This window comes from Xenopus laevis, chromosome 7S (genome assembly GCF_017654675.1).
Source record: "Xenopus laevis strain J_2021 chromosome 7S, Xenopus_laevis_v10.1, whole genome shotgun sequence".
NCBI lineage: Eukaryota > Metazoa > Chordata > Amphibia > Anura > Pipidae > Xenopus > Xenopus laevis.
In genome coordinates this window covers 13,275,930-13,288,612 of record NC_054384.1, presented here as the reverse complement: position 1 = coordinate 13,288,612, position 12,683 = coordinate 13,275,930, and the positions used below count along the sequence as shown (strand labels likewise).

At 38.9% G+C, this 12,683-nt stretch overlaps 1 protein-coding gene across 1 annotated transcript in view; it reads left to right on the top strand.

Moving 5' to 3' along the window:
- The window catches only part of LOC108697181 (methylated-DNA--protein-cysteine methyltransferase), a 105,366-nt gene extending 96,757 nt beyond the window's left edge, over positions 1–8,609 (top strand). Inside the window, exon 4 of the mRNA XM_018227105.2 lies at positions 8,145–8,609. Coding sequence (XP_018082594.1) covers positions 8,145–8,333 — 189 coding nt within the window. The 3' untranslated portion in view covers positions 8,334–8,609. The remainder of the gene's footprint in view (positions 1–8,144) is intronic.
- Positions 8,610–12,683: the final 4,074 nt, after the last annotated feature.

Below are 12,683 nucleotides of genomic sequence, written 5' to 3'. Positions count from 1 at the left end.
ACCATTCGATAGTCAAAGTACTGTCGACCCCCTAGTTCGCCACCTAAAACCTACCGAACTCAATGTTAGCCTATGGGGAAGGTCCCCATAGGCTTGCCTAACTTTTTTTGGTCGAAGGATAATCCTTCAATCGTTGGATTAAAATACTTTGAATCGTTCGATCGAGGTATTTGCGCAAAATCCTTCAACTTCGATATTCGAAGTCGAAGGATTTTCATTCCCCAGTCGAATATCGAGGGTTAATTAACCCTCGGTATTCGACCCTTGATGAATTTGCCCCTAACTGTGTTGAGTTTGTGGCTTCTCCTTGAATTTGCATGGGGTTCGTTCAACATTGTGCACATTAAACAGGCATAGTCAGTCTGTGACATGGACATTTTACAGTGTTCATTCGGGAATCTGCAGTCCAAGTGGGAAATATTCACAGCAGTGGCGCAAAGTGTGTGTCGAAGTTTTCCGAATGCCTTAAATTAAACCTGCTTTATTCATAAGCAGCCCTTGTAGAATATTTCATGAATTATTGTGTGTTTGCTGCAAGTTTAGCGTAATGCTTACGTCTTCAGATTAGTCTAGGTGCCCTTCCACAAATGCCTCGCACTACGTTTCCTACAAACAGACAAAACAAACGGCAATTTTTCTCCTTTTTTTATGTACTGGAAATTCGTGTGGATTATTACTATTATTTGTTATTTATATAACGTCAACATATTGCACAGCAATTTAGAGAGATTATATATCATACACATCAGCCCTGCCTCTGAATCCTTTTCATCTTCTAAGACAGGCTGCACACACCTCTCCCCTCCCCATCATATAACATATTTTGGACGTTACTCATATCAAGGTCATCAATCACAAACATCAGTTAGCTGCTTCCTTATCATGAGCAAGTACAGAATTCCGTATTTCTTTGGAACCAGACTCCTCATGTTTACAGCTTCTTGCTCCGTAATTATTGGAATCTTTTATTCCAGGATTACTCTTGAAGGAAAATGATTTGATGCCCATATATTGGTGTAGTAAAAAGCTTATAAGATGACTAGGAGGTGTTATTACACTCTTAAACGGGGTGGAATGTATCTTAACCATTTCGCATAACCTTGCCTTTAGCCATGGAATCCCAGCCGAACATTTATTTTTAACATGATTAGCAGTGTCACTGTTTATTTTTCCTGCACGCGTAGCAGCTACATCTTACATTTCATACCTCTACAAACCTATTAGCAAGTGTCATTATTTCCACATGTAAAAATATGTCGAAAGCAACATTAAGCACCGTGGATTTATTTATATGTGTGCGTGAATAGAGGTGCACAAATTACTGGAATTGCTTTCAGAAATAGGACAATCTGTTCATAGTAACACCAATGCCATTAGCACAATTGTTACTAGTGATGGGCGAATAAATTCGCCTGGCGCAAATTTGTGGCGAACCTCCGTATTTCGCCGCCCGCAAATAAATTTGCAAAACTACTGCAAAAATTCACTGGTGTATTTTGACGCCCATTTACTTTAACGCGGGCGTCAAAATTGACGCGGGCGCCAATTTTCGAGTTTCGCTAATTTTTCGCCATTTCAAGAATTTCGCAGGAAACGGGAGATATTCCTATATAAAAATATTCTTATATGTTTCCAAGATATATATTCTTTTAAGTTTCCAAGCACCAATCCCTTGTATAATACCCCAGAACACATGGAAGAATAAATTTAGTCCATGTGCTATAACCCAGAACATATAGCAGAATAAATGCTGCTCCAATTCCATGTATTCTAATTTTGAAATGTATTATTTACGGTCCCTTTTAGAATTCAAATTAGACTATTCCCCATCTAAAAACTGCCAAATTGGTGTTTTAGACCATGGGGGACCTCCTACAATAAATCTGGAGTCATTTGGCGGACTTTTGAAAAAATAAATTTGTTTGTTTTTTAATTCGAATTTGAACTGCAACCCTTGATAAATCTGCCCCTAACTGTCAGGAATTTCTAGCTATTTTTTGTGTACTTCGGCTAGGGTATAGTCCAAATTGAAATTGAAAAAAATCCAAAAAAAAAAAATTTGGACTTTAAAAATTCAACTTTGACCATTCGCCATCTAAAACCTGCCAAATTGCTGTTTTAGCCTATGGGGGACCTCCTAGAACCTATTTGAAGTAATTTTTTTTTCTAAAATTCAAATTTGATCGAATGCGCTTTTACTTCTATTCGTATAATTCTAATTCGAACGAAAACGGCCTATTCACCCGAAAAAAATAAACCTTACATTTTTTTTAATGAATTTCGATTGCTCTTTCTTTATTCAAATTTCAAAGTTTTTTTTTTCCCGAAATTCGACCCTTATTCGATTGGCCTTTTTTTCTCTCCAAATTTTGAGTTCATGGGAGTTTTTAAAAACTCCCATAATCTCGAAATTCGATCTGCCCCTAAATGCCTGTGCATAAACTTTACGGTATGTTTAGCAAAATCGCGTGGGGTTTAAAACAAAGCAGATTTATTCACCTCTAATTTCTAATTTTACAATATCTCTAAAAATAAATTCTGTTTGATCACTTTAAACTCAGCAAGTCGGTTTTTTCAGAGCTATGACATTAGAAGTGTTTTTTTTCTGGAGTCATGTTTGGATGGCTTACAAGAGTAAGATTAAATCCATGTGTAAATTAATAGCCCTCAGCTTTCTTGAGATGTGAAATAAACGAATGAGTTTGTTCACACTGCTTGCTGTAAAAAGCCCTCTGTCCTCCGAAAGTCTGTCTTTTAAGAACATATTATAAAGAAATCTGCTGTTCGGGCTTACCTACCTTTGGAGTAGTAATGAACAGGTGGCCATAATTTGCAGGTTTTACAAGTAAATCATAGGTGCAGCCTTGCAATTCTTTGTTATATTCCATAGGAGGTCTCCAGAACCAGATGGTGTCATTTAGAGGAGGCTGCTATGAAAATATGAAGGTGCAAATCTTTGGCTCTAGTGTGAAAAGAGGTATCAATGTGCACAATTTCTATTAGTACTTGGGTTATTTTAATACAATATCGAGCTGGAAGAACATTGAGATGCTATGATTAGGTGCACTTCCAGCAATTTCACTGCAGGGAATCATCTCTCAGTATTTTTATTTTCTCTTAAAATGAATATAGACTTTGCAAATTGAATTTCATTGTTTAAAGATAAGTTAAATAAAAATAAAACAGTGCTGTCTACTGTTAATAACTGTAGCTACATTTTACAAACTTGAGTAGTTCAGATATTCACGAATGTATGGGATTAGGAGACAGTTTGACCGCCATTTATTTTGGGGTGAAAAATCCAGATTGAGAGCTAAGTGTATTGCTTGAATGTTATTAAGGTCAACAAGCAGCTACACTCTGAAGGCCACAGTTGCACTCATGAATATATTTACTTGTGTCCAAAGATACTCCTTGCACTTCCCTATTAGGGATGTAGCGAACTGTTCGCCGGCGAACTAGTTCGCGCGAACTTCGACTGTTCATGTCCGCCGCAAGTTCGCGAACGTCGCGCGACCTTCGCGTCAAAATCGTTCGACCATTCGACCATTCGATCGCTAAAATCGAACGATTTTCGTTCGATTCGAACGAAAATCGTTCGATCGAACGATTAAAATCCTTCGATCGTTCGAATCGAATGATTTTCGGATGTTCGAAGTTCGCGAACAGTTCGCGAACTGTTCGCATTTTTTGCCGGTGTTCGCGAACGGCGTTCGCGAACACATACTCGGCGGTTTGCTACATCCCTATTCCCTATAGTTGTACTTGGCACCGGGGTGCTCACCTGGATTTCTATTCCAAATTGCACCTAAGTGCTCCAGTTGAAGTAGGGGAACCCTGGAGCTACTGTCACTTTAATAATGGCAGTAATTCCAGGGCTCCCTCTGAAAGACTGTGCCACAAAAGACTTAAGCTCACATAAACGTTAAGATTTTACTCTCCTTAAAGGGATACTGTCATGGTAAAAAAAAAATGCATCAGTTAATAGTGCTGCCCCAGCAGAATTCTGCACTGAAATCCATTTCTCAAAAGAGCAAACAGATTTTTTTGTATTAAATTTTGAAATCTGACATGGGGCTAGACATACTGTCATTTGTCAGTTTCCCAACTGCCCCAAGTCATGAGACTTGTGCTCTGATAAACTTCAGTCACTCTTTACTGCTGTACTGCAAGTTGGAGTGATTTCATCCCCTCCCTTCCCCCCCAGCAGCCTAACAACAATGGTAATCAGAAAGCAGCTCCCTAACACAAGATAACAGCTGCCTGGTAGATCTAAAATCAGCACTCAATAGTAAAAACCCATGTCCCACTGAGACACATTCAGTTACATTGAGAAGGAGAAAGAACAGCCTGCCAGAAAGCAGTTCCATCCTGGCTCTTTCTGAAAGCACATGACCAGACAAAATGACCTGAGATGGCGCCTACACACCAATATTACAACTTAAAAATGCACTTGCTGGTTTAGGAATTAAATTTTATATTGTAGGGTGAATTATTTGCAGTGTAAACAGTGTAATTTAGAAATAAAAAATACATCATAAAATCATGACAGAATCCCTTTAAAGTGGACCTGTCACCCAGACACAAAAATCTGTATAATAAAAGTCCTTTTCAAATTAAACATGAAATTCAATTTCTATTTTTTATTTAAGCATTCATAGCTGTTGTAAGCTCATTTAAAAATCTCAGCTGTCAATCAAATATTGTCTGCCCCTCCTCTATGCCCGTGGCATAGAGGCAGGGCAGACAATTACTTTCACTTTCAATTCAGCACTTCTTAGATGTCACTGCTCTTCCCACACATTCCCCTGTTCTCTTTACCATATAATTGTGTAGCCAGGACATGGGGATGGAGATCAGGTCCCCCATTCTGGTGCACAAACAAGATTCTGAGATGATACAAGGCTTTTCTTAATAACAGTGTCCACAAAATGGCTGCTGCCTGCTTGTTATAATTATGAATTCCCAGACTGAAAGAAACAAGATTTAAATAATTTATATAGTGTAGTTAAAGTTCATATTCCTTGACTAATCTTATAAAATAGGATTTTGAATAATTTTTTTGGGTGACGGGTCCCCTTTAACAACCATTTTTAATGCGATCCGATAAATCGTCAAATTATTGTGAGGTTAGTAGGCACCGAACAATCGTGCATCTAACAATTTTGCGTCCAACATTGGTCAGAAAATTGATCAGGCAGGGTAGAAGATTTTCATCTCTCACATCTATCCATTGTCCAATTGTTTGCAGGGCCAAGCAGGCAGCCACCCACAGTTTTCCTGGCTTAAACTAGACAACATCGCTTGAAATGGTCTTTTTAGTTGATGAACAAATCATACATTTAAACGATTATTTACAGATAAACTCGGTCTTAGGATAACGGAAAGTTATTTTAAAATCATAACATCTATGGCCACCTTTAATCAGGTCCGGACTGAGAATTAAAATAGGCCCTGGCATTTCAGGTACACAGAGGCCCAATCAGCCCACACAGAGGCCCAAACAGCCTCCACCAGCCCACTAAATACTGACTTTCTATGGGACCTTATAGCAGCCCCTCTGACATTTGCCAGAACCCACAGATTGCCAGTCCAGGCCTGCCTTTAATGACTGGCGACATATATTGTATAGTCTATTTAGACTCTTACCTGGGAAGTCAGATGGGGAGTGGATAGAGTCGGACAGGTAGTGGGCGGAGTTGGGTGGGACAGAGACTGGATGTGGGCTGGGCAGGAAGTGGGTGGGAGGATGAGGATGGGAGTGCGTCAGGCCCTTCTGAAGATTTGTTTGCAGGGGGCCTGGCGCACTCTAGTTACGCCACTGAATACATTCCCATCAACAAACAGCATTACAAAATATACGAGTGTTGGAATTATTATTCAGAATGCTTGGGACTTGGGGCTTTCCGGATAAAGGGCCTTTCCGTAATTTGGATATTTATATTATGTTTACTAGAAAATAATGTAAACATTAAACAAATCCAATAGGCTGGTTTTGCTTCCTCGTTTTCTACTTCTAGGTCTAGCAAATGGAATTTTGTTTTTACTTTATGCATTGTGAATGGCGGGGTCCTTTCGGATAACTTATGCTCCTAACACAAAATGTAACGGAACGTTACAAATACGTCTTAAATCGAATAACAATAACTGAGACTTTCCATTGAATCCTGTTCATTTTTGTTCATAAATATTGGCTTTTCTAAAGGGGTTTGGATCTCTCAAGCCAAACCTCACTAGGGAAAGTTTTCAAAATAACTACAAACATATTTCTAAGTTACGAACATTGCAACAGTTAGGCATTTTTCTTTTCTAGGGGAAAGTACAATTCCTGTTTTTGCTGGGTTGCAAAATGAATACAATATGTGGGCAAGAGCAAAACTTGTCTGTAGTCATATCTGAGCTTCTGTTTAAGTAACCACAGATTCCAAAAAGATGTTTATCAGATCTCCAGAAAGTGATGACATCTGGAATAAAAAAAGGGGATGTGCAAATGTAAATTCAAAAGAAATGTAAGACAAGCCAAGTAGCACTTCTAATTTTCATCATGTGATGCCTGGAGACCTTTTGGTTATGCAGATGTCAGTCAGGGGCCTCTATGGCAGAACGTCTTTTGGTTCCGCTTTCTTTGCATTCTGTGTGAACTTCTCTCAAAAACGGTAAACCCTTCAGAATCACCACTTCTTAATTCATGGGGTAGAAATTACCATAACTGTCTGGCTATATTAGTCATTGGATTAGAAGGAAACTTTCAGGCAAAATTTCAGGCAAAGACCAAATATAGGCCATATTAGGAAGCATGTTCAAATCTGAGAGGGTCAAGGCAGGCAGTGATCAGTAAAGTCATCATAGAGGTTAAGACTAATACCAAAACAATAGGGCTTGGGGCATCAATGTACACTATCTAGAATGACAAGAGGATGCTACAGGTTAGAGCTTGGTCACATATCCCTTCAAATATCCCAAAAAATTAGCGAAATGGCGAAAAATTCACAAAACGCATTGAAGTCATTGGGAGTCAAAATATTGACATTTTTGATACACGCGACTATTTTGTCCAAATGCATTATCAATTAAGTCAATGGGCTCCCTGAATAATTTTGATGTGCGATAATTTTTATGTGTGCGCTAATTTTGACGTGCGGAAATTTTTTTTGTTGCAGCAAATTTTTTCTGCAGTTTCGCGAAAACATTAGTGAAAGGCGAAACACGGAAATTCATGCAAATCCATGCCTGGCGATTTTATTATGAGTTACAAGGACTCATATTACAATATTCTTAGGGACATGCACCCTAAATGCCTTGGGGAACATAAACTGTTTTACTTTTTTTGAAGCCTGTTTTAAAGAAGAGAAACCTCAACCAGTGAAGGACTTCCTGAGATAAAAAAAAAAACCACTTCATAATAGAGATGGACGAATCTGACCCTCTTCGACCGAAAATCCTTGAAATGGCGAAAATTCGCAGAAACATTTCTTCTGATGAACAAATTTTTAACAAGCACCAAATTTTTTTATGGGTGTTATTTTCACGGCAAAACTCTGCAAAAAAATTTCACTCATCACTATTAGAAATCAGGACTTTCCTCCCACCTGTAACACTCCTATACTTGTTAAACTACAATTCCCAACCCCCCTTCTCCGAATCAAAGGACATCAATAGTGCTGGGAATCGACAATCCCTGATGTAAACACTAAATATTTAATTTTTGCTTTGGCAAAAAAAATAAAAAATTCCCCCCAAGGGGCACCCTAAAGCTGGCCATGGTTTTCCTCATTATTCTGTTGACCTTACTACTATTTGGTTGGGAGTGGAAATTTTTTTTATGAAACTCAGTTTTATTTTATTTATTTTTAATAATAAAACTGGTCCTACTTTTATTATGCTGCCAATAAAAGCAAATATTAGCAGTGTGATAAAACTGTGTAAGGCTCTAAAAATAAAATCAGTGTGATACACTACTGTACAATAATACATTGAAAAAATATATAGTAATTTCTAGATATGATATATTTTTTTCATTTCATTTTCTTTTTGGCTTTAGAATTTTTGAAATACACTGTATACATTTGATTTTTTTCTTAACCTTACTCGTTTCTTGCCTACTCCATTACTCTTGCGCATGAATTTTATTCCTTTATTTACAGATACCGATCCTAATACCTTGCCACGGGGTGATTTGCAGCAATGGAAGCCTTGGCAACTACATTGGCGGCCAAGGAAATCATCTGAAACCGTGTCTTTTGGCACACGAGAAGCTTCTGAAAGAAATGTGTTTTTTGGGGGTTTTTTGTCGAGCCGCTCACCTAGAGCTGTACCGCAGCCAAAGCCTATAAACCTACACGCTATGTTCTAAGCTTTCAAATTACGCAGTAGAATTCAGGAAAATGGTAAATATTTGAGTGACATATAAATATAATACAACATCCGAAGTGAAATGTGTTTGGCACTACTATATTAAAAAAGCCGGATATGTCTTCTGGGACTCAGCTTGTGTGCCCTTTCTTGTTTTTACATTTTACAGCAGAATGACTACAGCAGCCTGTGCCTGTTGTATTTTGTTCCCATCTCCAGTCCTGTTTTGTTCTATTTTTAATGCCCATTAAAGCAAGGAAAAGGGGAGAGAGAGAGAGGGAGAGAGGCGTGGCAAATGTGGGGTTCAACTGCCCCTGTAAGGAAGCATCTGGCTTCAGAGCGCACGGCTATAGCCGGTACTGTATAACATTGCGTGTCACTGGAAGCACAATAACGTGTAGCTCACACCTCCCTATTCCTGCCCAGCTTTGTATTTATCCAAATTAAGACTCTGTCTCTGTGCCAGTTGCTGTGCCCAACCTTCCCCTCCTACTCTTTGATGTTACGCTGCTCGGAAAGGAAAAATAAATGTTTGGCGTAAAATCACAACTGTTTAAGAAACAAAAACAACAAACATTTTGAAGGAAATTGCTATTGTATTGTTTGTTGGGATAATTCTTTTTTCTCATTTTTTTTTCCACGTTTCAGATCTTTGGAGATGTTGAAAAGATACTGCTAACGGTTTCTTGTTTCGGCTCCTTTCATATTTTGTTTTGTTTCCCTGCCAATAAAAATATCATTGCATTTCAAAGAGTCGCCTTGTGAATTGTGGGCAAAATAAAAAAATGGTTTCATTGCCCAAATCTGGGTTTCCTCAAATGTGAGGAATAGCTGCTTTTATTAATGTGTTTTTTGTCATGTAATTCCAATTTCCTTCATTTCAGCTTTTGCTATACATGTATGGGATCTGTTATCCAAAATGTTTTTCTGTAATTTGGATCACCGTGCCTTAAAGATACTAAACACATTTAAATATTAAACAAACTGGATACGTCTGCCATAAGTATGGATTTATTCTAGGTTAGTTACAGTATTTAAGAACAAGGTATTGGTATTACAGGTACGGGACCGGTTATCTAGAATGCTCGGGACCTGGGGTTTTCTGGATAACGGATCTTTCCATAATTTGGATCTTCATGCCTCATGTCTACTAGAAAATCATGTAAACATGAAATAAACCCAATAGGCTGGTTTTGTTTCCAATAAGGATTAATTATATCTTAGTTGGGATCAATTACAAGCTACAGTTTTATTATTACGGAGAAAAAGGAAAATATTTTTAAGAATTTGGATTATTTGGATAAAATGGAGTCTATTGGAGATGGACATTCTTTAATTTAGAGCTTTCTGGATAAAGGGTTTCCAGATAACGAATCTCATACCTGTACAGATGTTTTTACATTATTTATATAATGATGTCTATATAACAGCACATTACAGCTAAGAAGGTACAGGCGTGGGACCTTTTATCCAGAATGACCAGGCTTTTCCAAATAAGGGATCTTTCCATAGTTTGGATCTCCATACTTAAAATTTAAACATTAACTAAACCCAACAGGATTGTTCTGCATCTATTAGGGTTAGTTCACACGAGGAGGTTCAGGGAGATTTTGTCGTCTGGCGACTAATCGAGGAAACTTTGTGCGACTTCGGAAAACACAGCACCGCATGTGCTTTAGCGCAGGCGACTTTTCATCATAGCGGATGGGAAGACACGAGGAGGCAGTTCGGGGAGATTGTCGCCTGGCGACTAATCGCCTCTTCATCTGGGCGACAATCTCCCCGAACTGCCTCCTCGTGTCATCCCATCCGCTATAATGAAAAGTCGCCTGCGCTAAAGCACATGCGAATCTCCTCGTGTGAACTAACCCTTAAGGATTAATTATATTTTAGCTGAGATCAAGTACATGGAACTGTTTTATTATCACAGAGAAAAAGAAATTCAATTTTAAAAGTCTAATTATTTGATTAAAATGGAGTCTGTGGGAGACTGCCTTCCTGTTATTCAGAGCTTTCTGGATAACGTGATTCCAGATGACAGATCCTATACCAATATTATATTATATCATATATATTATATTACTAAGATTACTAAAATAAATTATACTTTTAAAAAACAATATGCGTGTTTCACCTTTAAGGCAGAGACACACGTGGAGTTTCGGGGAGATTTAGTCGCTCGGCGACAAATCGACTCTTCTTCGGGCGACTAATCTCCCGAACTGCCTTCCTGCCGGCTAGAGTCTAAATTGCCGGCGGAATGGCACTTGGATTGATTTTGGAAACAAAGAGCTCTAAATGCCATCCTGCCGGTGATTTCGATTCTAGCCGGCGGAAAGGCATTGCGGGGAGATTAGCCGCCCGAAGAAGAGGCGATTTGTCGCCGGGCGACTAATCTCCCCGCAATGCCTTCCCACCCGAGATTAGTCGCCCGAAGAAGAGGCGATTTGTCGCCGGGTGACTAATCTCCCCACGAAACTCCATGTGTGTCTCTGCCTTAAAGGTGAAACACGCATATTGTTTTTTTAAAAGTATAATTTATTTTAGTAATCTTAGTAATATAATATAATATTGGTATAGGATCTGTCATCTGGAATCACGTTATCCAGAAAGCTCTGAATAACAGGAACACGTGTGTCTCTGCCTTTAATCTTCTTAAATAGAAATAGGAGAATGCCGTAATGTCCTGAGCATTTTGGATGAAGGGTTTCTGGATAATGGATCCCATACATACACTAGCATCTGGAGCATGAAAGGGTTAATCGGTGTATGGAATAACAGAGGTTGCCTAAAGAGCGAGATGCGAGACCTTCTCTTTTCAATAGAGGGCACCATAGATTAGAAGAATTAAGAGTGTGTTTTACAGCGTGTTTAGAAAATCCTCATTCACCACATTTTTTTTTTTTTTACCGTTTTAAGAATGAATTTCTAAACGAGCCGCGCTGTCAATGTCGGTAGTATTTGCACGGCTTCAGACAAGCCTGCCTCAGGATCGGCCTGTCTGATTCTATTACGCAGGTGCCTCCTGCAGCTCACATACATATTTTGAAAGGTGCTATAGTCAGATAGTGAGATGAAGAATGGCCTTTCCCTGCCAGTTATTGTAGAGACGGTTAATGATGCCCAAAGTGTGGCTGGTGTAGCCACTAATGAAGGGTGCTAGGACACAGGAACCTCAAGAGGGTCTATTTAAAAGAGAGAGGGGGGAAAGCACAGTGCTTGGTAAGTGCAATGTTAGCATTCTTCTCCGCACTACTAATAATGCTGATTTTCCTATATGATATCTTCATCCTCAGATGGATTGTACTTGGCAAGGTGATAGCAAGATGATAGACTACTCTGCACTACAGAGAGAAGTGTCTTCAGACATGGCAGCCATGCAGGAAATGCAAAGTGGACATTATTCACATACAGGGGAGCTGAATCAACTATTTTCTCGGAAAATCCAAAAGGCGAAGGCGACGGGGAGCCATTTATTAATATCACACGCAATTACATTGTGCGGCTGACACATTTATTTGCACCATTGTGTTATTAGGTGTTCGATCTTTGTAAGTTGTATAAACAAATCCTGGGGTTAAAGGGGATCTATGGGCCCTAGTGATGTGCTTAGATGTGGGGTAATCCTCCTATGGATTCTGAAACCTCCAAAAAGTCTCCTTTTTGGCTTCAAACCTTCTCTATATCTAACGTTACAAACACATTGCCAGATTGGCCCTACCACTAGATAAGCTTGTGTAATGGACAGGGATGATTGACTGGTAGTGAGCGCACATCGCTGCGAAATATGCTGGCGCTATATAAATAAATGTTAATAATAATAGTGAGGAGATGGGCAACTAACAGGGAAAGTTATGTTGCAGGGCTGAGGTTAACTCAGTCCTATGAATTGGAATCTATTTTGTAGAAATAACCGAGACTTTACTTTGTCATTTAGGGAAATACTTTGATATTTTACATGGTGCAGTGCAGATGCCCATTGTATAATCCATATTATGTACAGTTTAAATCAGTGTCGGACTGGGACACCAGGGGCCCACCCAAAAACCTTTGACTAGTGGCCCACCAATTAATCTTATTCCTCTCCTCACTCAACCTCTATTCTCCTAATCTCTTTTCTTTACATATTATAATCTATTATTCCATCTATTTAGCCTCAATGTTCTCATAGAAATAAGGAATAGCCATGAAATAGGCCAAATGTTTAGCAGCATAAGGGCCCACTGACACCTTGGCCCACCGGGACTTTTCCAGGTATCCCGGTGGGCCAGTCCAACACTGTTTTACATCTAACAAATGAATACAATGAAATATATATATTTCAGTATATT